At 43.4% G+C, this 24878-nt stretch overlaps 1 protein-coding gene across 1 annotated transcript in view; it reads right to left on the bottom strand.

The window, feature by feature from the left end:
• LOC129401669 (NUT family member 2G-like) overlaps positions 1-16861 on the bottom strand; it is a 33042-nt gene extending 16181 nt beyond the window's left edge. The window contains exon 1 of the mRNA XM_055124405.1: positions 16768-16861. Coding sequence (XP_054980380.1) covers positions 16768-16861 — 94 coding nt within the window. The remainder of the gene's footprint in view (positions 1-16767) is intronic.
• Positions 16862-24878: the final 8017 nt, after the last annotated feature.

Here is a 24878-nt window from a genome sequence, read left to right as displayed (position 1 = left end):
TGTTTGCTGAGAAAATGCCTCTCTCTCTCTCAGAACTAGAAAACTGAGAATGGTTACATTTCACTGTCTCGGTTTTGTGATGACTTGTTCATAATTTATCTTTGCCAACTCGGTGCCAAGGGAGCTCTTTCACGACCTGTTTCCCTCAGAGACAGACAGGGCGGTGGGCGTTTGGACGGGGGCTGTCTGGAGGGACACTGGCTGGTCTCAGGAGGCCAACAGGGCTCCATTTGCCCTGGGGACCATCCTATCTTCCTTGGTCCACCCCAATGTCTTCCGGCTATTTTTGGGAGGATCAGAGAAACAGCAAAATCAATGGACAGACTGTTATGTGTGTGTGCGTGTATATGTGTGTGTGTGCACGTGCATGTGAGTTTGCACATATTTGCAGTCAGTTTGTCTGGTTGTGTGTGTGTAAAAGGCTCGCAAGTTAGAGCTAGGATGAAAGCAGAAGTCGAAGCCCTTCAGGAAAGCTCATCATTAATAAAGCTCAGCCTGCGAAGTCATGAGTGTCAGTAGCTTCATATTTAGATTGAGAAAAAGAAAGTAGACCAACATGTTAAAAATATTTAGAACTATTTCAGGGTTTTGGCAACTTAAACTTTAATGATTCCAGGTTTACTGGATTAGGACTCCACTTTGATATTTATAGGTCTAAAGGAGAAAAAAATTATACTCTGAGGACTTCTTATGGTTCACGTGTGCAGATCTGGAGCCCGTGCTCTAAAATTTTAGCAACCTGCAAATCTGTTTCCCTTGCCATTTTCATTCGCAAACGAAGATTAACTAGGGAGTTAAGGTCAATCATTCCAGGGGCTGGGGCGATAGCACATAGCACAGCGGGTAGGGCTTTTGCCTTGCACGTGGCCAACCTGGGTTCTATTCCCAGCATCCCATAAGGTCCCCTGAGCACCCCCAGGAGTAATTCCTGAGTGCATGAGCCAGGAATAACCCCTGAGCATCACCATGTGACCCAAAAAAAGCAAAAAAAAAAACAAAAGATAAATCATTCTAATCAGCTAAATTCAATTATAAACTTTATTGTTAGTATGAGTAGTATCACTGTATCACTGTCATCCCATTGGTCATCGATTTACTTGAGCAGGTACCAGTAACATCTCCATTGTGAGACCTCGATTGTTGTTACTGTTTTTGGCATATCCAATACACCATGGGTAGCTTGCCAGACTCTGCAGTGTGGGCGAGATACTCCCGGTAGCTTGCCAGGCTCTCTGAGAGGGGCGGAGGAATCGAACCTGGGTCCGTCGCATGCAAGGTGAACGCCCTAACTGCTGCGCTGTCGCTCCAGCCCAGTATGACTAGTATGTATGTTAAATGAACTAAATAACCTGTAGTCTTGTCTTTTAGAAAACTAAGTTAGTTTTGAAAGTTTTTAAGTGTGTTGAAATAAATACGTATTGTTTTGTGGTAACTTTTGGAAAATAAGACTTCCAAGAACTAACCTCTAAAGAAAATTTTGAACTGGAAGAAAATAAAGAGGGTGAGGGTCTGATAAGAGTTTCTAAGACAGGGTCTGGAGCCATAGCACAGCAGGTAGGGAATCTGCCTTGCACGTGGCCAACCCAGGTTCGATTCCCAGCATCCCATATTGTCCCCCAAGCACCGCCAGGAGTGATTCCTGATTGCATGAACCAGGAGTAACCCCTGTGCATCTCTGGGTGTGACCCAAAAAGCAAAAAAACAAAAAGTTTTTAAGACAATCCATGAAATTTGCTTGGATTCAGGCCTGTTTGGAATTTCATAGGCGGCATTGTCATTTAAAAAGGGGGGGAGGGGGAGAGTTCAGAATTATATAGCTATAAAATAAAGTGATGTATTAACTAACTTTAGTTTATTCAGGTTCACTGAGTAGAAAGGCAAACGTATAAACAAGAATTGACCAGACTTAGGAATATTTTATTTTTGAGATTTTCTTGTAGTTTAAATTTTAGTGTTATTGAGTAAATTTCGAAGTAGCTCTGTTCCATACTTCTCTCCCCTCCAAGTCTCCAGCTCAGGAATTGTTTGCTCCTTAACACAGAAAAAAGTAGTAACCTTCTAAAGCACATTAATGACCATGATCCAGAAACTCACAAATTTTGGAAGAGAGCCAACACACTGCAGAGATGCTCCAAACCCCAAACCACCATCCAGATAAAAATTTAACTTTAACTCTAGCACCCTATTTAAATTTTTAGAATTCCTGGGCATTTCATTTTGTGTGCCATTGATATACCAAGAGTACCACACCACATTTGACGGGATGTAAGGAAGAAGGCAACCGATCTTGATCAAAAATATATATGTATATATATATATATATGTGTGTGTATAAAAGAGAGAGAGAGATGCACACAAGGCTCAACCTGTAACAACATGTTAGTGATCTCCTCTATAGGACTTAATGACTGCAAGGTGAAATACAACAAATTTCACACGCTTTCCTCTAAGAAAATCTTTTTGGATAATTTTAAGTCTCTTATTCATAATAAGCAATACAAAATAAATTATTTAGCATCTGCCTTTGGGGCAGACTTGGATGGTGGTGGGAAAATTTGAAATAATGGTGGTGGGAAGGTGTAAGGGTGGTGGGATTGGTGTTGAAATATTGAATGTAATAAATTATTGTGAACAACTTTATAAAAATACAATTTTTAAGAAATAATTGAGCAAGAAATGTGGGAAATTATTGCAATCAGCATTTACAGACTGTATTGCTAATTATTTTGCACAGTACCTGAAAGTGCAACATATGAAGATGATTTTATTTTGTGTCAGCTTTTTTATCATGTCCTAGATTAGTCTTGGTTTTCTGTTTTGGTTTTTTTTTTTTTGGCTTTGTTTTTGTTTTTCCTGGCTTTTGGGGTCATACCCAGCAATGCTCGGGGTTACTCCTGACTCTGCACTCAGGAATTACTCCTGGCATTGCTCAGGGGACCATTTGGGGTGACAAGGATCAAACCCGGTCAGCCACGTGCAAGGTAAATGTCCTGCCTGCTGTACTATAGCTATGACCCAAAATCCTTGCTTGTTTATGATCACCTAAGTGAATGCTTTAAACCCTTCAATATTTCTCTTCCTAGAAATTAAACTTTGAAGGCTGGGGAATGTATCCTGGTTAATTTACAATACAAAACTTTTTGCCTAGTTTACTCTATCATAAGACATTTAGTTATAAGTATAATCTTTGACAATTTGCAAAATTGACTTGCTTATTTAAGCTTTGTCACATTGGAAACTTGGTTTTGTCACTTTTGATTCACAAATGTTGTCTTCTCTGTGCATGTTAGAATTTGAGAAAAGGTGGTTCTTAAAACAGGTTTCTAAATACCTATATTTTACAATTAGAACTATGTTGTCAAATATCTGGTAAATGGGATGAGAGACCTTGTGACCAGCTTTCATGTTATTTCATAACACGACTGCATGCGCTTCTTGTGGAAAGGGTTCCACTGAACAAATAGAAGGGGACACAGCATTGTCCTGTAGCAAGCATTATGCTGCCCTATCTTTGACATGAGATGGCCTACTCACCCACAAGAACTAAATATTTTTTCTACAAAGTTCCACTGTAGAACTTCTATGCACAAGAAACCCTTAGGAACAGCAAGTATTTTTACAGTGCCAAAATAGATTCACAAATATCTGCAAAGACCATTCTTATGGTACTTGTAGTTTTATACTTGATAAGACAGTTTACACAGTTAAAAATTAAAAGTTTTTATGCTAGAAATACAATGGTACATAATTTAGTCCTTGTTAAGATATTCAGTAGGAAAGAGGAGATACTTTTATTCCCAGGTAACTCGGTTGTTTTCATTCCCAGATAAGTGATTTTCTCTCTACTACTGCTTCTTCGTCTGTCATGACAGCTCTTGTCTTCTGAACACTTGTCTGTCAGCGAAATATCATTTGTCAAGAGCACAATCATGGAATAGATTCTGGCCCAAAGAGAGCAACTAACAAAACTTTATGGGACTGGAAAAGCTTAAACAAAACTGACCTGAAGGCCTGTTGTATGGGAATATGACAGGGTGTCCCCAGAAAAAGCCACCCTGCTCTAAACTTTTACCCCGAGTCCAGAGAAACTGTTGAAGTTTTAGATGAAAGGAATTTGTATATTTCTTACTGTTTTTATGCAAAATAAGAAATGAACATAACCCATTATTTTGTGGATTATTTTGTGAATTACTAGCAGGGGAGAGAAAGCAGTGTTCAGTCACCTTCCCTTTTTGTCCTAATTAGAGCTTGCGTTCCACAGTGTGTGGGTGTGTCTTAGTAGGTTAACTCAAAGGAAACCCAGCAGATTCACCCTCAGGAAGCTCCGAGGATTTCCGGACGACTGAGAAGTTCTGGTGCTGCCCCAGTCACGTCCTGGGAACTCTCGGGCCAGCAGTGCAGAAGCCGAGGAATGCAGCGTGGAGCAGAGGTTGCTGTCTGTTACCTCTGTCTGTGCAGTGAGCTGACCCTGACTTTGGCTGTTGCATTAGCCCTGCTGCCAGCACAGGGCACTGGTGGCCACTGGTGGCCACTGCTCCTGAGGACTGGGACTGGACAGAAAAGACTTTATTAGAGGCCTTATTTACTGGGCACCCAATTTCAATAGGTGTTGACTGGATTAGCACGACCTTATTTCCCATGTTATTAATCTCTGATAGCTCAGTGGCCAGTGGTGCATATTTCGCAGTGCTGAACCTGACTGATGGCACTACATCACCCCTCCCTCAACACTGGGAGCTAAATAGCCTTAAGAGTCCCCTGACCACCTCAGGTGAGATGCTGGAGGCCCCAAGAGCACTAGAGCACCTTGGGGGTGGCCTGGGGGTCCCCAGCACCACAAAGCCCTAACAGCTCTGCTTTTGGGGGTGGAAAAAGCAAACACTGTGTTTCAAATCCCTAAAGGCAGACTGGAAAGGTTAACAAGGGTTTAGGCACATGCCTGGCATGTCACTGCTGTCGTTTATTCCCAGGTATCACATATGCTCCCCAGAGAGTGCTCCTGAGCACAGAGCCAGGAGTATGACCTAAGCAAGCTGGGTGTGGACCCAACACCACCCACCTAGAAAAACTGAAAAGGCTATTATATTAGATACAGTGAATTTCAGCACAAAGAATAATACTAGATATAGTTTAATTGGCATGTTGGAAAAATGACCAATTAATGGAGACAGCAATTTCAATAAAAAATATTGAAAATGAGGCCGAAGCAATAGCATACCTGGTAGGGCATTTGCCTTGCACACGCCCAACTTGGGTTCGATTCTCAGCATCCCATACAGTTCCCTGAGCACCGCCAGGGCTAATTCCTAAGTGCAGACCCTGGAGCAAATCCTGTGCATCACTAGGTGTGACCCAAAAAGCAAAAAAAAAATTAAAAATTAAAAAAATTAAAAATATTTATTGTTAAATTTTATTTTAGCCACTCTTCTATAATTTTACCATATCGCTCAGCAGTAAGGTTTCATACATAGAACACTCCAACACACACCAACACTCTCTCCACCCCATAATGTCTTTTTCTTTATTTCTCTCTCTTTTTAGTTTCTTATTGAATACCAGTGAGACAGATCACTACAAAGCTGCTCATGATTGGATTTAAGTCATACAATGACCTAACATCCATCCCTCCACCAGTGTACATTTTCCACCACCAATGTGCCCCATTTCCCTCCCACCATCCGCCAATATATACCCCCTCCAGCCTGCCTCTATGGCAGGCACTTTCCTTCTTTCTCTCTCTCTCCTTTTGTGCATTATGGTTCGCAGTACAGGTGCGAAGAGGCCATCGTGTTTGTTCAGGACATTCAGTAGTTTTATTGGGAAGGTAAGGCTGGTGTAGCTTTTTTCACTGGGTAGAAGCTTTTGGGGGTGGACATGAATGCCTAGGCCTCCGGAAGTACAGCGAGGTGGGGGAGGTAGTCCATCTGGACCCCTAGAGCTTGGAAATTGCAGTCACAAAGCCCACATACCTGAACTTGCAGCAGATTATATCTCAGTGAGGACCGACCTGAGACAGTGTTGTCTGGCCCAGGGTACGGTGGTGTTTTGGATTTGTGGGAGCAAGCAGCTGCCATGTCTCTACTTGGGTGGGCACCAGGCTGACCCACCCCTTCTGATTGGCCCTGGTCTGTTCAGCCTTGTACAGGTCCAAAGGATTAACTGTGGCTTTTTCAAAAAAAGTTTAATTGAATAAGCGTGAGATAGAGCATTATGAAATTATTCATGACCGCGTCATTCAGACACTGTCCCAACACCCATCCCTCCACAGTGTGATTTCCCTGCACCAGTGTCCCGATTCCCTCCCACCCATCCAAGCCGTAGCCTACCTTCCCCAAACCTCCTCTACGGCAGGCAACTCTCTCCGCTCAGTCTCTTTCTCTCATTTTAGGCATTATGGTCTGTGACACAGATGCTGAAAGGTTATTATGGAGATCCCTTTACATGCCTTCAAGAACTTAATTCTCGTCTAGAGTGATCATTTCCAACTAGTGTTGTCATAATAGATTCTTCTCTATCTTAACTACCATCCATACTATTTACCAGCCCTTGATCAATCCTCCTGGCCTGTTTTCCCTGGCATTGGGCATTAGTGCAATGCTATTATATATTACACACACACACACACACACACACACACATATAGATATCTCACAAATAAATGTAGTCATTCTTTATCTGTACCTCTCCTTCTGACTCATTTCACTCAGCAAGATACTGTTCAGATCCTTTTAATTTCAAAATAGGCAAATTTCATGTCTTCACTTTTCCTAATATCTGTATGGTATTCCATTGTGCAGATGTACAATAGCTTCTTTATCTATACATCTGTTCTCAGGCATTCAGGTTGTTTTCAGCTTCTTGGTATTGTGAATAGTGCTTCAATGAACACAAAAGTGCAGATGGTGTTTCTGCTGTGTGTCTTTGGACCTCGAAGGCATATTCCCAGAAGTAGCATTGATGGGTCAATGGGAGCTCACTTTCTAGTATTTTGAGGATTGTCCATATCGTTCTCCAAAAAGGTTGGACCAGTCAGCATTCCCACCAGCAATGAATAAGGATCCCTTTTTCCCCACGACCATGACAGCACTGGTTGTTCTTGTTCATTTGCATGTGTGCCAGTCTCTGTGGTATGAGATGATATCTCATTGTTGTTTTGATTTGCAGCTCCTCAATCATTAGTGATGAAGAGCATTTTTTTCATGGACATTCTAATTTCTTCTTTGAGAAAGTTTCTGTTCATTTCTTCTCCCCATTTTTAAAAATTAACGTGGCTTTTGATCTCTTGAGATTTGTTTATTGGTCTCAAAAGCATGCTCGACAAGTGGGCTTGTATAGCTGAGCCAGAGGTGGTGTGGGGTGTGAGTCCGGTGTTTACAAGAGTATAGGGAAGTGGGGGGAGGTAGCCCATCCAGACCCTGAAGAAGTTTGGAGATTTTAGTCACAGAACCACATCCTCAAATTTTCCTGGGATACAGGTTGACCTGCTGGCGACACCTCACCCACGGGTCTCATTTTCCAAACCGTTGTCCCTGGATCCTCTCTCTGCCTCTCCTCTTATTTCTTTCTCCCCAGCCCCACAGGTTTCTCTATTCTATAGCTCCATTCCTTGGATCAATTCATAGGTCTATTAATTTGGTCCTTTGTTATTCCCTTACTATGCTTCCTTTTATTCCACAAGTCAGTCAGATCATTCTGTGTCTGTCTCTCTTTGACTGACTTTAAGGAAACAGCAATTTTATTTACTCAATTTATTTATCTTTGGTTTGGGGGCCACAACTGGCTGTGCTCAGGGCTTTCTCCTGGCTCTGCACTCCCAATTCACTCCTTGAAGACTCGGGGTGCCAGCGATTAAACCCAGTTCAGCTGCAGAAAAAAAAAAAGTGCCCTATTTTCTCTGGCCCCAAGACAGCAATTTTAAACTTGTCTGCAATATTTAAAATAGCAAATAGCAAAACAAATAGCAAATGACAGATGTAAATATTATCTTACTCATTATTACATTTATATTAAAGAATATAATTCCTATTTATGGTCTATGACTACAGCCATATTTTAAACTTCACACTCATTAATTTCCTGTTTTATCCTTCATTTCATTTTCCTTCCTTTCGTCCTCCCTTTCCTCCATCCTTCCTTCCTTTCTTCACTTTAGGCCCACGTAAGCCTAGGTCTGCTCTATTTTGATGCTGGATGGGAAGGTGAAACCTCTTGTTAGAAATCTCACCTACTGAGATGTGGTGCTGCCAGCAGGTCAACCTGTACCCCCAGGGCAAGTGCCTTCAGGCTTCCCCAAACTTGCCACTGTGCCTCCGGCCAAACCCCAACAACTCAGGACCAAGTTTCTTGAAGAAACTTAAATGGCCAAAAAGACCCACATTCACAAATCTCCTCTGGCTCGGCTATAAAAGCTCGTTTAATGGCCATGCTTCAGAGACCCATAAATAAATTTTGAAAAAGATCAAAATCCACAGTTAATCTCAGACCCGAGCAAGGCTGAACAGACAAAGGTAAATCAGAGAGGGGTGGGTCAGCCTGGTGCCCTCCCCAACAGTGCTCCCACCAGTCACTGCCATTCCCCTGACCAGACGCCAGTCTTGGGTCGGACCTCACCAAGATATCATCTGTTGAAAATTTAGGTATGTGGGTTTTGTGACTGAAATCTCCAGACTTTCTTCAAGTCAGAATGGGCTACCTCCCCCCCACCTCCCTGTGCTTCTAGAAGTCTCAGCAGTCATGTCTACACCCCAAAGCCACCACCAAGTTAAAAAAGCTACTCCAGCCTTATCTTCCCGATAAAAATACTTAAGACCCTGAAAAACATGATGTCCCCTTAGCACCTGTATTACAAGCCATAATACATAAAAGGAGAGAGAAGAAGAGGAAGAGTACCTGCCATAGAGGCAGGCTGGTAGTGGTGGTCAGCAGCAGGGGTGGGCTGGGGGCAGGGGGTGGGAGGGAAACAGTGGACACTGTGGTAGGAAAGGTGCACTGGTGGAGAGACGAGTGTTGGATTACTGTATGACTGAAACCTAATAGTGAACAGCTTCGTAATGGTCTAGCTCATGGATATTGAATTAAAAAAATTTTAAGAAATTTATTTTATAAAACTTCTTATTGACTACTGTTATGTACAATAATGTTCATGATGCTTTTCCGTGTATATAAGTCCAGCACCATGCCCATGACCGGTGAACCGTCCTCTGTCCCCTTATGTTGCCAGTGCCCTCCCTTTTAAACCTGCCCCCCTTGCCTAAGTAATTCATATGGATCAGTTCCCCCATGGTGTGACCTTTGGCCCTTGCTGATGATAACTTGCTGTGTGTCTTCACACCCACATTGGAAAGAGCTCATCCTGTATTTATCCCTGTTCTGACTGACTTCACTCAACATAATAGCCTCTGGATCTATCCACATCACAGAAAACTGCATGAGCAAGAATATACTTTAGATTCTAAGACACATAAAGGTCAAAAGTAAAAGGATAACGACATATGTAGAATAGAAACCAAATACTGAAGAGAGTTGAGTGCCTATGCTAATACCTCATAGAAAATTTAAATTAAACAGTGACTTGAAATGAAGAACACCTTGTAACGCAATTTACAATAATTTGTTTTCTAACAGAGAACCAATAATGTTGTTTCATCTGACCAGAGCTGCTCACCGTGCCCACCACCAGAATGCTGCACCCCTCCGCCCTGATTCCAAGATCCCCCCTCACACCCCAGCACCCTTGGTATGTCACTGCTGTGCCACTGACTCAGAATCCACCGACGTTAGGTACTGTGTTCTGAGCAGGGAAGTGATCAGGATGCGCCCTCCCCAGGGCTCCAGTGGGATCCCTGTAGGCAGGAGTGCCCTGAGACCACCAAGCGGAGAGTCGCGGAAGGCGCCCTGTTAATTCCCGCCCTCAGGATGACTGAAGGCCAGATCATCAGGCCTAAATTCGGTGCTAAACTATGACGCCGTTGGATCACGTAATGAACAACGCTGGCCTCCACTGGGCAATCTGGAGGTGCCCTCTGGGGGACAGCTGTGCGACCTGGGGCTCCCGAGAGCAGTACAGGCTTCATGGGCAGGGTTGGTGAGCTGCAGCTTGGACAACAGAAGGGCACACAGAGTGCACCTGACTCTCCATGGCGCGTTTCTAGCTTCATGGGTGAAATGGTTGAGAGGAGTATTCCCTTCGGGCAGCCAAACCTGTGGCTCAAGGAGATGAAAATGCAAAATTTGCTTCCGGACCCAGCCTGCTCCGAGGCCCTGAGCACCCTGGGCTTCCCTCCCCTCCGGACTGCTGGCCGAGTTGCCGGCACGCCACCCCCAGCACGTTGACCGCTGTCGGGTTGTGGGAAAGGGGCGTGGCCTAATCACCGGGGGCGTGGCCTAAGAAAAGTGGGCGTGGCCTCATTGCCAGCGGCCAAAGCTCAAGCGGTGGCAAGTAGTTTCCTTGACATCCTATCCAAGACTAACATCCTAGCTATTCGCAAGCAGTAGGACAATAAAACACAAGACTTCACATAAGAATTGAAGGAAACATCTCAGTAGGAGACCAGGTTCTACAACTGGCAAGTAAAAAGCCAACTACTATTAACTGAGCCTATTCACAATCCTTTTTCGCAAAAAAAGGAAACAGGGACACTCATCATCAAGGGCCCTCTTTCATATCACCACAAACAACATGAAGAAACAGCGAAAATCCCCATTGCAACCAGAAGACGATCAAAGGAGTCCGGAAACCTCAATGGGCGCTTCCTACAAAATTGACCTCTCTGAGAAAGAATTCAGAGTTGAAATCCTCAACATGTTCAATGAACTCAATGCAAAGATGGACAACTTCAAGGAAGACCTGGCGGAAACAATACAACAGACAGCCGACAAAATACGGGAAGAAATGAGAGCAGAAATAAAAAACCTTCAAAAAGAAATGAAGGATTCCATACATGAAATCAAAAACTCTCTGGCTGCCCTCAACAATAGGATGACTGCAGCCGAAGACAGAATCAGTATGCTTGAAGATGAGCTGCAAGAGGCCTACAGGCAACATCAAACCATAGCAAGAGACCTCAAAATAGCTCTAGCCAGAATCAGAGTCCTAGGGGATGAATTCAAGAGGAACAACATTAGAATCATTGGACTACCAGAACCACAGGGAACCAACCCCAACGAAAAAGACACAGTCAAACAAATCATTGTGGAAAACTTCCCACAGCTGGACAATGCGGGCATCCAGATTCAAGGCGCCCGAAGAGTGCCAGCTAAAAGAGATCCTAACAGAAAAACCCCAAGACATATCATAGTTACAATGATGGACATCTTCCAGACAGACACAATACTCCAAGCAGCAAGGTTCAAGAAGGAAATCACATACAAAGGAGCACCCCTTAGGCTCACAGCAGATCTATCAGAGGAAACCCTCCAAGCTCGAAGGCAATGGTGGGATATAGTGAAAAAACTCAATGAAATCAATGCTTCACCAAGAATACTTTATCCGGCTAAACTCTCATTCAAACTAGAAGGAATCATACACTACTTTGGGGATAAACAACAGCTCAGGAACTTCATAGACTCAAAACCAAACCTAAGAGAAGCACTAAAGGGGCTATTGTAAGACAAGAACAACCCCTACAAGCACAACAAACCCTTGCACAAAGACGGCACAAAATCCCATAACAATAATCTCCCTTAATGTCAATGGTCTGAATTCACCAATTCACAGACTGGCAAAATGGATTCAGAGTCTCAACCCAACATTCTGTTGCCTGCAAGAAACACATCTGAATAGCCAGAACAAACACAGACTCAAAGTCAAAGGATGGAAAACAATCCTGCAAGCAAACAACTCCCTCAAGAAAGCCGGGGTGGCTTTACTAGTATCGGACAACATAGACTTCAGGTTGAAAAAGATTAGAAGGGATAGTGAAGGCCACTTTTTATTAATCAAGGGATGTGTACATCAGGAAGAAATCACACTCCTAAATGTCTACGCACCCAATGAGGGACCAGCTAAATACCTACAACAGCTGCTAAGAGACCTCGAGAAGGACATCTCGAGCAACACAATAGTAGTTGGAGACTTCAACACCGCACTGTCTCCTCTGGACAGATCTAGAAGATTAAAACTCACCAATGAAATACTGGCTTTGAAGGAAGAAATAGAAGAGAGAGGGCTAATAGCTCTATACAGGGCTCTATATCCCCCCAAAAAGGAATACACATTCTTTTCCAGTGCACATGGAACATTTTCCAGAATAGACCATGCGCTGGGCCACACAACATACCTCAACAGAATCAACAAGATAGACATTGTACCAGCTATCTTTTCAGACCATGATGCACTGAAGATAAAACTTAACTGTGGACAGATGCAGAAAACCAAATCAAACACCTGGAAATTAAATAGCTCGATATTGAACAATGAGTGGGTCAGGAAGGAAATCAAGGAAGAAATCAAAAGGTACCTAGAAACAAATGAGAATGAAGACACGAGCTACCAGAACCTGTGGGACGCAGCTAAAGCCGTTTTAAGGGGAAAATTTATAGCTCTGCAAGCATATTTCAGGAAGGAAGAAAGGGCCCACATAAATAACTTGACTTCACAGCTCAAGACCTTAGAAAAGGACCAACAAAAGGAGCCAAAACCAGGCAGAAGGAAAGAGATAATAAAACTTAGAGCAGAAATTAATGACATGGAAACCCAAAAGACAATCCGGAAGATCACTGAAACCAAGAGCTGGTTCTTCGAGAAAATAAACAAGATTGATAAACCACTAGCAAGACTCACAAAGAAAGAGAGAGAGAGAACCCTTATAAGCCGAATCAGAAATGAAAAGGGGGACATCACAACAGAAACCAATGAAATTCAAAAGATCATCAGAGACTACTTTGAAAATCTCTATGCCACGAAACAAGAGAACCTAGAAGAAATGGATAAATTCCTCGACTCCTATAATCTCCCAAGGCTGAACCAAGAAGACCTGGAGTACCTGAATAGTCCAATTAACATCAAGGAAATTGAAATGGTAATCAAAAGTCTCCCCAAAAACAAAAGCCCAGGTCCAGACGGATTCACTAGTGAGTTCTTCCAAACATTTAAAGAGGACCTTTTGCCAGTCCTTCTCAAGCTCTTCCAGGAAATTGAAGAAACAGAAACCCTCCCTAACAGTTTCTATGAGGCTCATATCTCCCTAATACCAAAAGCAAACAAAGACACTACAAAAAAAGAAAACTACAGGCCAATATCCCTGATGAACACAGATGCAAAAATTCTTAACAAAATATTAGCAAATAGAATTCAACAACTCATCAAGAAGATCATACACCACGACCAAGTGGGATTCATCCCGGGGATGCAAGGATGGTTTAACATCCGGAAATCAATCAACATAATCCACCATATCAACAAAAGAAAAGATAAAAATCATATAATCATATCAATAGATGCAGAGAAAACATTTGACAAGATCCAGCATCCGTTTATGATGAAAACACTAGCCAAAATGGGTATAGAAGGGACCTTCCTCAATATAGTCAAAGCCATTTATCACAAGCCTATGGCAAGCATTGTCCTCAATGGGGAAAAACTAAGAGCCTTCCCTCTGAGAACAGGGAGGAGACAAGGATGCCCACTCTCTCCACTTCTGTTCAATATAGTACTGGAAGTACTTGCAATAGCGATCAGGCAAGAAAAAGACATTAAGGGCATTCAGGTAGGAAAGGAAGAAATCAAGCTCTCACTATTCGCAGATGATATGATACTATACTTAGAGAACCCTAAAACCTCTACCAAGAAACTCCTAGAAACAATAGACTCGTATAGTAAAGTTTCAGGCTATAGAATCAATACCCAAAAGTCCATGGCTTTCCTATATGCAAATAATGAGAGAGTAGAAAGTGACCTGAGAAAAGCAATCCCATTCACAATTGCGCCTCAAAAAATCAAATACCTCGGAATCAGCTTAACAAAGGAGGTAAAGGACTTGTATAATGAAAACTATAAAACACTACTTCAGGAAATAAAAGAGGACACGAGGAAATGGAAAGACATCCCCTGCTCATGGATTGGAAGAATTAATATTGTCAAAATGGCAATTCTCCCCAAAGCATTGTACAAATTCAATGCGATCCCTATAGGGATACCCTTGACATTCTTCAAAGAAATGGAGCAAGCGCTCCTGAAATTCATATGGAACAATAAGCCCCCACGAATAGCTAAAGCAATCCTTGGGAAAAAGAAAATGGGAGGAATCAACCTCCCCAACTTCCAACTCTACTACAAAGCGGTAGTCATTAAAACAGCATGGTACTGGAACAAAGGCAGAGCGGCAGACCAATGGAACAGGATTGAATACTCTGACATACACCCCCAAATATATGATCATCTAATCTTTGATAAAGGAGCAAGAAATGTGAAGTGGAGCAAGGAAAACATGTTTAACAAATTGTGCTGGCAAAACTGGACGGCTACATGCAAAAAAATGGGCTTAGACCTCCATCTATCACCATGTACAAAAATCAGATCAAACTGGATTAAAGACCTCAACATCAGACCAGAATCCCTAAGGTACATTGAAGATAAGGTCGGCAAAACCCTCCACGACATTGAAGCCAAAGGTATCTTCAAAGCTGACACGCCACTGGCTAAGCTAGTGAAAACAAAGATAAATAAATGGGACTATCTCAAACTAAGAAGCTTCTGCAACTCAAAAGAAACAGTGACCAAAATAGAAAGACAGTCTACAGAATGGGAAAGGATATTTATGCAGTACCCATCCAATAAAGGGTTGATAACAAGGATATACAATGCACTGGTTGAACTCCACAAGAAGAAAACTGCCAACCCGATCAAAAAATGGGCTGATGAAATGAACAGAAACTTTTCCAAAGAAGAAATCCGAATGGCTAAGAGGCACATGAGAAAATGTTCAACATCACTAATCATCAGGGAGATGCAGATCAAAACAACAATGAGATATCATCTCACACCACAGAGACTGGCCCACATCCCCAAAAACAAAAGCAACCGGTGTTGGCGTGGATGTGGGGAGAAAGGGACTCTCCTTCACTGCTGGTGGGAATGCCGACTGGTTCAGCCCTTTTGGAAAACAATATGGACGATTCTCAAAAAGTTAGAAATTGAGCTCCCATTTGACCCAGCAATACCACTCCTGGGAATATATCCCGGAGAGGCAAAAAGGTATAGTAGAGATGACATCTGCATTTCCATGTTCATTGCCGCTCTGTTCACAATAGCCACAATATGGAAAAAACCAGAGTGCCCGAAAACAGATGATTGGCTAAAGAAACTCTGGTATATTTACACAATGGAATACTATGTAGCTGTCAGGAAACATGAAGTCATGAAATTTGCATACAAGTGGATCAACATGGAAAGTATCATGTTGAGTGAAATGAGTCAGAAAGAAAGAGACAGACACAGAAAGATTGCACTCATATGTGGAATATAATGTAACTGAGAAGTACAAGTTGGCAATGATGCAACTTCTGGCAGATATCTCTCTGGACTTAGTTACTAAAATACTAAAATACAGAAACCCAAAACTGAGGGGCCGCTAAGTGTGGTCACTCGACCTCATACCTCTTCATCCTCAGCAATGGAAAACAAATTATCTAATGCTTCCTTTTCAGCAGGTCTGACTTTAGGGGAGAGACTCTCCAAACAATAATAGTGAGTTTTGTTGAAATATTGTATGCAATCAAAGTGAAAGTGAAATTTATTAGTTACACAGGCGGGGGGGGGGGGCTTAGGGTGGGGGGGCTAGGGGCGTGGGGGGTTTGGGGTGTGAGGGGGCGGGGTGGAGCTATACTGGGATTCTTGGTGGTGGAATATGAGCACTGGTGAAGGGATGGGTATTCGAGCATTGTATAACTGAGATTTAAACCTGAAAACTTTGTAACTTTCCACATGGTGACTCAATAAAAAATTTAAAAAAAAAAAAGAAAATGCAAAATTACTGCCCCTGGAAGAGGAGCAGGAGTGAGGCCACTGCCACAGGAGCACTTTCAGACCTTCCCTGTCACACGGCTATGAAGATGGTGGAAATCAATATGGAATGTTCCACTTTCGACACGCACAAATGTGATAAGGGGCAAAAATCGCTTTGCAAGTGGTCTAAGACTTAGGGCTCGGTGTACTTCCTGCACTAGCCATGAGTTTAAATTATTCAGGGCTGTCATCATGAAATACCACAGGCTTGAGGGCTTAAAGAAATAGATTTTCTCACAGTTCTAGAGTTCTTTATGCTCAAAGTGAAAGCCACTGTGTTGTAGGTTTGCGTCCTCTCCTCTCTCTTCTCACGTGTCTCCACAAGGCCTCTTGGCTGTGTACACTTTTTAAAAATTTTGTTTTCATAAGGTTCAAAATAATTGATTACATTCAAGATTTCAACACCAATCTCACCACCATTACACCTTCCCACCACCATTATTTTGAATTTTCCCACCACCTTCCAAGCCTGCCCCACAGGCAGATGCTAGATAATTTATTTTGTGTTGCCTGGTATGTGTGTTCTTTCCACTGCCTCTCTTTATCTAGAAGAAAATTAAACTTCTATATACTAGGTAGGACACATCACGATGACTCTAAACATTTCCCTACTAAAGATCCCAACATGTGAAAAGTCATGTCATGGGTCTGTCTTCAACATAATGAACTGGGGCTGGACGGAAGGAGGAAACCCTCTGGACTCTCAAAATTCATATTTTACCTATAAAATGTTCCCTACAAAATATTCGCCTTGTCTGTCTCACCCCCAAGATTTAACCTCAGGCTGCCATCATCCGTGCTCTCGGGGTCTGAGTCGCAGAAGGGCGGCAAGTCCTGCAGGGTGGCGTCCTCGTCCATCACAAAGAGCCCTCCATCCACCCCACATTGAATCCACCCCACATTTAAATACTCTAAATCAAGGGTAGTGAGACTAGAAAACCATTTTATCCTAAGACAAAAACCCCAGATAATGTCTGAGTCACGTAATAAAGTGGCAGTACAGGCACAGAATTCTCATTCACATTCCTAAAGTGGAAAGAATCAATGAATGCAAAGTAAATCTATGACCTAAAATGGAAAATCCGAGGCTTTCAAATAGTCTTGCTGACTGCTGTGACCCCTGGTTCTATGGGTTGGGCCGGGGTGTCAGTGGGTCCTGGTGCCCTGAAATCATCCGAGAGACTTATTGGTACCTTCTGTTCTCTGAACATGCTGAGGGAATGGCTCACCTGCCTACTGACCTCTGCGTCAGCTTTGCGGGACATTATTTCCTCCTGACGGGTAACATGTCTTTGCAGCTGGATCGCTCTAGTCTCCCGCAGGTTCCCAGAAATCTGCCAGCCTGCCGTCACGTACTGTACTGCCTTCAGTCCAGCCTGCCAGAGTGTGCTGAGATGGTTCATTCATTCCAAACGAGTCTTGATCTTTTTCTTAGAGTGGAGATGCAGGGATTAAACTGAGGACCTTCTTGTGACCTCCCAACACTGAGCCAGTCTTTCTGGTCACTGTGTAGCCATGCCATTGTTCCTCAGAATAGACTTGTTGCTTTTCACACTGTGGGCAGGGATGCCAAACAGTCCCTTCAACTTCTTCTTCCTCATGTACTTCATCGAGTAAGGGGAAAACAGGCCTCACCTTCAACATCCTGCCTATCTTTTCATCTAAATATTTTCACTTATGTCACACGTTTATCTTTCTCTAACACAGGGACTCACAATTTGGCCAATTTCTTCAAACCTTTATAATGAGGATCGTGTTTCGTGAATTTTTCAGTAACATCCAGTACTACACTAGAATTACTTTCAATGTCCACTTTCTTAGCAATATCCTCTTAAAGGCAACCCAGGACTATTAACAAAAGTGCCTTAAAACTTTTCCAGTCAACCTTACTTGTGATTCCAAAGCCTCCTATTCTATTTTTAGGGTTGTATTATAATATTATTCCCGTCTCAGTTCAGGAATTTTATATTTTAACAGAGTTTCCATGGCAAAAAAACACATGGATTGATGAACAGAATAAATTTTCTCACTTTTGTGGAGACTGGCAGTCCATGATCATGGTGCCAAGGGCTTGCTTTCTACTACAAATATTTTCTTAGCATGCAGACAGATGTCTTTCTTTGTGCATATGGCAGATAGAGCAAGTAAGTTATGGTGTGTCTTACTTTTGTATGGACACCACCTGATCAAAACCACCCAATCTTAATTAAATCCTAATTAAATCTTCCCTATACCTATATTTATTTTTGTTTATTTTTAATAATTCATTTATAATTAGTGAGTCACAGTGAGGGTACAGTTACAGATTCAAACATTTTCGTGCTTGTTTTTCTCTCATGCAATGTTCGAGAGCCCATCCCTCCACCAGTATCTATTCTCCACCACTTATAAACCCAGTATCTCTCCCACCCCCCTATCCCATCCCCCATCCCCACTCCGCCTCTGTGGCAGAGCATTCCAATTTGTTCTCTCTCTCTCCTTCTGGATGTTGTGGTTTGTAGTAGGGGTACTGAGTGGTCATCGTGTTCAGTCTCTAGTCTACTTCCAGTGTGCATCTCCCTCCCCGCTCGGGATTTCCAACCACCTTTTACTTGGTGTTCCCTTCTCTATCTGGGATGACTTTCCCCAGCGCCGACACCTATATTTCATAATGTCAATATTGAACTTCTACTGTTAACTTTTGGGAGAAATCTCATGCATAAGACACTGTGCGTTGAATCCTGCAGAATTTACATCTGGCCACAAATTGCTGTATCCAGGGTTGCTCTGACCTTCCTCCATCATCTCCGTGAATATGAAATGACAGAAATCACTAGGAAAGGTCCCACTTCCCTGAAAAAAAATTGAGAAGCAACTGCTTTCTTTCAATGTTCATGAGAGTTTCCTATCTTTTTTTTTTTGCTACCACCAACCTTGAAATAGGTATGGGTGAGTTGCTGTGTCCTGGGTTTTCCAGTGCTGGTCTGTGTGAGAGAAGAGCATTAGAAAAGCCTTCATCATCGTCTCTTCCAAAAGTCTGAAGCTAGTCCCATTCATCTGCACATCTTAGATACCTTAGTATATAAAACCCTGCATCATAAAGTTCCATCCTTTCAGCAAAGGCCAGAACACGGTTCCAGTCCTTCAGCCTCAAGCCTTGTCAGCAGTGTTCCACTCGTAGATCTGGAACACCCAACTCAGCACGCAGGTCGGGGAATTACCACTTGCTTCTCTCTCTCTGATATCCAGAACCTAAATGTCTCAGAGTCTGATTGCTCTTGAGGCCTAAAATGGCCAGGCCCCCTTTCCTGCCATGACTGGCCACTGTAAGATTATTCTCACTAGGCTCAGAAATGCTCCTGGGTAAAGTGTAGAGATAATAAACATTCATGAATTTCTTATTAAAGTTTACTTTTTTGGTTTACGGGCCACACCAGCAAAGCTCAGGTTCTATCCTGGGTTTATGCTCTGGAATCACTTCTGGCAGTGCTCAGAGGACCACATGCCCTGCTGGGCATCCACCTGCAAGGCAGATGAGCTACCCACTGTACTATCTCCCTGGCCCCATTCTGTCCACTGTTTTTAAAAAGAAGCAAGAACCCACCAGTAGCAGTTATTTCCCCTTCTTTATTGCATTGGAGGTAATAAATCGTACGCACTTTTTTACTCTTGTATTTTAATGTAACAACAGTTCCTTAAATCACTACATACTATTTCATTCATTTTCTTCATCCTCCTTGTTTTTATCAGACTCATTTTACTCTGTTGTGTGCACACACCAGTTTATTCAATTAGTTGATTCTCTTAGATCCATATCTTACTCTTTACGAATTTTTATCCTCTAATAGGAACTACAGTTTCTGGGACTTCAGTTGTTTTCAATTTAGGGGGAAAATGTGTATAAGGTGATCCCAGAATACCTTACTGGGCCGGATAGTAGGGAAGTGTAAAAAAAATCTCACAGTGCTGGCAGCCCAGTAGGAGCACAGCAAACATGGGAAAGTTGCTGAGAAGCCCACTAAGGTCAATAAGCAAAGACTATAAAACAAAAGACTCAACTGGCATATCCCTGCTTAGAAAATCCTCAGAGAATGGCTTAGTAATACCATTGTGGGATATAACAATTTTCACAAAATTTCTTTTATTGGGATATTATTTGAGAGCCCGGCAAGCATCCAAGAGTATCCCACTCGCACAGCAGGGCCTGGCAAGCTCCCTGTGGTGTATTCAATATGCCACAAACAGTAACAACAAGTCTCACAATGGAGATGTTGCTGGTGCCCGCTCGAGCAGATCGATGAACAACGGGACGACAGTGCTACAGTGCTACAGTGCCATTTTATTGTAAAAAGCAATATACCGTAAAGTATTTTGTGCCTTCTAAGGGGGCAGGCGTGGGGATGAGTGGGAAACTGAGAACATAGGTTGTGGGAAGGTCATACTTGTGGTGGGATTGGTGCTGCACCATTGAATGCCTGAAACAACTGTATTGTGAAAAACTGTGAATTACAGTGTTTAAATAAAGTTTAAAATGTTAAAAATATTTAAAATAAATGAGATACCTGAGCGAGTCCATTTCCAGTTCAACCTGAATTCAAGAGTTCAGAGAGAGCTTCACAGATTTCACACACTTGCTCACAAACGTTTCTCAGTATACTATTAGCCTTGAATCTTTGAAGACTAGGTCAAGCAGCTTATAGAATCAAAAAGATATGAGAAAAAACAGGAAATAAAGTAGGGATCTGTGTAAAAACACAAAAGGGGTGCGAGGCAGGTGAAGGAAGGAACGGAGCCAAGATGGTTGGTCTCACCGCAGTTTATTCCAAACTTCTTTCTAAACACTCCCGTCTCTCTCTCTCTGCTCCTCTGGAACTTCCCCCCAGCCCCCTCATACAGCTACCTTAAATCCCCCACATTTGCTCCGGATGTGGCGGGCCAGGGCTTATGCGTAGGTGTGGTTACAATCCATAGAGGGTAAAGTTCTATCCCTTAGGGGATGCTTTCACTAGGACAGAATCTCTCTCAGCAGGACATCCGCCCAAGAGCAGAATCCCATGGGTGTGTTTCTCCTCTCTTTGTCCGACTAACATATAAGTATTAATATTATAAATCATTTTGTATGGACATAGCAAGAGATGCATTAAGCTTATAGAATTGCTCTCCGGGAGTCACCTCGATCTCAGACTACAGCACTAAGGCCAGATTAGTCTTTCTTAGCCCTAGCAGGGCCCTAGTCTCGTCCTTGCTTTTGGATCATGACATGACATGCCCATGACCAAGCACGTAACATATAGTTAAGCATTAGGTGCTTTGGCCAGGCCCATCAATAACTTCATAAAAACAGAGATTGGCCTAAAGTTACTGATGGCAACATGTATGTCCTTAGGGGTGATGCTACATGTAACACAGGATGAGACCCATATCCCATGAATACTACACTTGTACCTCACTTGCAAACACACCCACACTGAACTTGACTTCCCCGGTCCACATGCACCTTAAACTCCTACAGCTGCTCATGAGGAAACTGAAGGACGCTGACCTCGAGCTTCCATGACCTGCTGCTCCCAGGAGAGGATGGACACAGGGGGCCGCAGTCTTCTCTGTGCCCACTACAGCGTCTTCCACCCCGCGGGGGTTTCTCAAGACTGTGTCCAATTGCTCTTTGCTCTGCCCTTTCGATAGCAGACATACCCTCCCCTGACAAAAGCCTGGTGGGGTAAAGGAAACAGAACTAGCATTGTCCTGGTACCAGAACTGCCCAACACTGTGTCGTTCCCCTTGTTTGAAGGGTTCGATGTGCTCACCACTAATCCGGCAGACTGCCTCCCTCAGTAAACAACAGGAAATCTCTCCCCACTAGCCTTTCTAGTGCTTTCTTTGGGACTAAGGTGCTTGACCTGCCAGAGGTCTGGACTGCAGCACTGCACGCATGCACTGTGTGATGTGAAGCCGGAAGCACCACTGCACTCTGGAAAACACGTCTCTGCGTCCAACAGTATCATGGAAACAGAGCAAACACTTCACAAAGTAAAAACATACACCAAAGTGTAGTTCCATTGTCAATTTTAAATGCTCACCAGAATCTGACCTACTTTTTTCCTTTTTGGGTCACACCCAGCGATGCTCAGGGGTTACTCCTGGCTCTGCACAAAGGATTCACTCCTGGTGGTGCTTGGGGGACAGTAAGGGATGCTAGGGATTGACTAACCCAACTAACCTGGGTCAGCCGCGTGCAAGGCAAACACCCTATCCCCTGCACTATCGCTCCGGCCTCCAGAGGCAAAATTTTTATGTTTGCTAAAATCGTACATCTCTCAAAGGCAATATTTTTATGTTTGCTAAACTGTTACATCTCTGCCAACTTAGGTACCAACTGCACCATAATTGGGCATTCAGATTATGATGATTTCACTATTCTTAGTCAACAAAATTGTTTCATGTACTGAAAAGGGAATAGTGTAGAAACACATGTGTTGCAATGGCCACTCAACACCTCTATTGCAAACCACAACACCTAATCAGAGAGAGAGAACAAAAGGGAATTCCCTGCCATAGTGGCAGGGTCGGGTGGGGGGAGACGGGCCTGGGGAGGGGGGGAGGGATGTTGGGTTTACGGGTGGTGGAGAATGGGCACTGGTGAAGGGATGGGTTATTGAACTTTGTATGGGGGAAGCATGAGCATAAAGATGTATGGATCTGTAACTGTACCCTCACGATGACTCTCTAATTAAAAATAAACTAATTAAAAAAAAAAAAAAAGAAACACATGTGTTGGTTTCTAATTCCTGTAGGAAAACAAAAGTGAAGCTCTGAGAACATACTAGCAGGTACTATTGTGACCTGAGACACTTCCTGCTCAGGGGATAAGGGACTCAAATGAGGAGCAACTTTAGGCTAGCTTTGGCATCACTTCAAACTGGTCCACAAGAAAGCAGAGGTTCGTTTTGGTTTTAAGGCACACCTGGCTGTGCTCGGTAACTCCTAAACACTCATAATTACTCAGGCGGTGCTCAGGGTCCCATCTGGGATGACAGAGATAAATCCCAGGTTGGCCAGGTGCAAGGCAATCGCCCACCCCGCTGCACTGGCGCTCCGGCCCCAAGGAGCAGTTTGAATGGTCCCAGGAGTCCTTTACCTCCCTGGCGCTCAGCATCCGGACCCGGAACCCACCTGGCGCAGGGGTGCGGCGGTGCCCACAGCCTGGTGGAGACGCGCCCTGCAGACAGCTGGACAGGGCCACACAACACTCTGTTGACCCACACACAGGCATGGGTGCGAATATCCCAAGGGGGAATCATTACACCCATAGCCTGTAGGCCGTTGGCGGCTGCAGACCCCGCGAGAGATGCAGGTGCGCGTGCGTGTCCGTTACCTCTAACGGCTTAGAACGGAGCCAGGACGGCCCCGATGCGCGCGCACGTACGGGCCGCGGTGGGTGCAAACCTCCGCCAGTCACGCATGAGTCCCCATAATAATTGGTGGGTTTGCAGGAAAAACCAAGGAAACAAACATAGTCTTGCTTGATGCCTGAGGACAAAGTTCAACCTCAAAATCCATCTCCTGTGAAATCCTTGGTGAAAATCAAGTATAGCTTCTTCCTGACCGAAGTGGAAGTCTCCAGAAATGTCCCAAGGTCTAGTTCCCTAGGTCCCACGCTGTTCGGGGAAGGATTTTCCTGATTTTGATAGAATTCCTATCACTTGGATATCCCTGTTGAGCCAAGGCAGAGTGCACAGAGCAGCTGCTAGGAAACGTTTGGTTGCACATCCATCCTGTTTCACTTCCTAAATCAGACCTCAGATTCCAATTGCCAGGCACTGTGAGGATTCAGTTCAAAACTGTAGAAGTTCATGGAGTCTCCTAAACAAGACAGAAGCAATTTGACCAATGTAAAGAAATCACTGCACTTGCAAGCTAGTAGAACATGCATAAACTTTTAATCAGAGAGAAACTAAGAAAGAGTTCATAAAAACTGAGATTCTTTTGGGTTTCAGTACATAATATATGTCATGAAATGTGTTAAGAACAGAAAACCAGTTTTGTGTGTGAGAGAGCATTGTATTGACCAGGGAATGTGGAGGGGAACACCCATCACTGCATTAAACACACATCATTGAGCCTTTGGAAAAACTTAACTTTGAACCATGAAAGATATTCCTTGATTCAACATTATATTTAGAAGGCATAATATACATAAAATTTATTGCAATGCAAAGAGGGAAGTTTGAGTCTGCTACCTGTCTCAACTTGAGCCTTCAGTAGCTATTTCAGCAAGGACAAGAGATTCCAATAGAAAGAAACTCTGAAAATATTAGTCAAACATGCTAGACGAGTCTACATTACTTTCAGTCCTAGGGACTGGACCCTAATGAATGATGTGTGATTGACAAAAACAAACAAACATAAAAAGAAAAAAGAAAAACACTGCATCTACTGGGTCTACTGGGTGACCTCCATGGGTTCACAAGTCACTAACGTCTGAATTTTGCAAAGAAAGAGTAGACTCTGTTGAAGTAGGTCAACAGGGAGAAATGAAGGAGAGAGATTTGAGGGCCACACAACTAGATGGTGGATAAAGCATTGAGGCACAGTGAAGACCACGCCAGCCTGTGTGCTGAGAATCTGAAACGATGTCTAAGCTGCTGGAAGAGGCCATGTCAACTGCGCTGCCACTGCCCAGGTTGAAGGAAAGTTCTGATTCTGACCCGCCAGTCAGAGCCCTTCACGGAATGTTTCCCCAGCCGGGCCCTCCCAGGCCCCCCCTCCCCCACTGCGGAATGTCTGGGCCCAACATTCTGAGGTTTGAATTCAAACTCGTCCCACATCCACTCGGATCCTGAGCGTCTGCGTGAGCGGTTCACTCTCTGATCCTGGTCCTGACTTTTCGCATTGT

Source organism: Sorex araneus, chromosome 2 (genome assembly GCF_027595985.1).
Source record: "Sorex araneus isolate mSorAra2 chromosome 2, mSorAra2.pri, whole genome shotgun sequence".
NCBI classification, from domain to species: Eukaryota; Metazoa; Chordata; class Mammalia; order Eulipotyphla; family Soricidae; genus Sorex; species Sorex araneus.
Note: the sequence above shows the minus strand (reverse complement) of the source record. Positions and strands in the feature narration are given on the sequence as shown.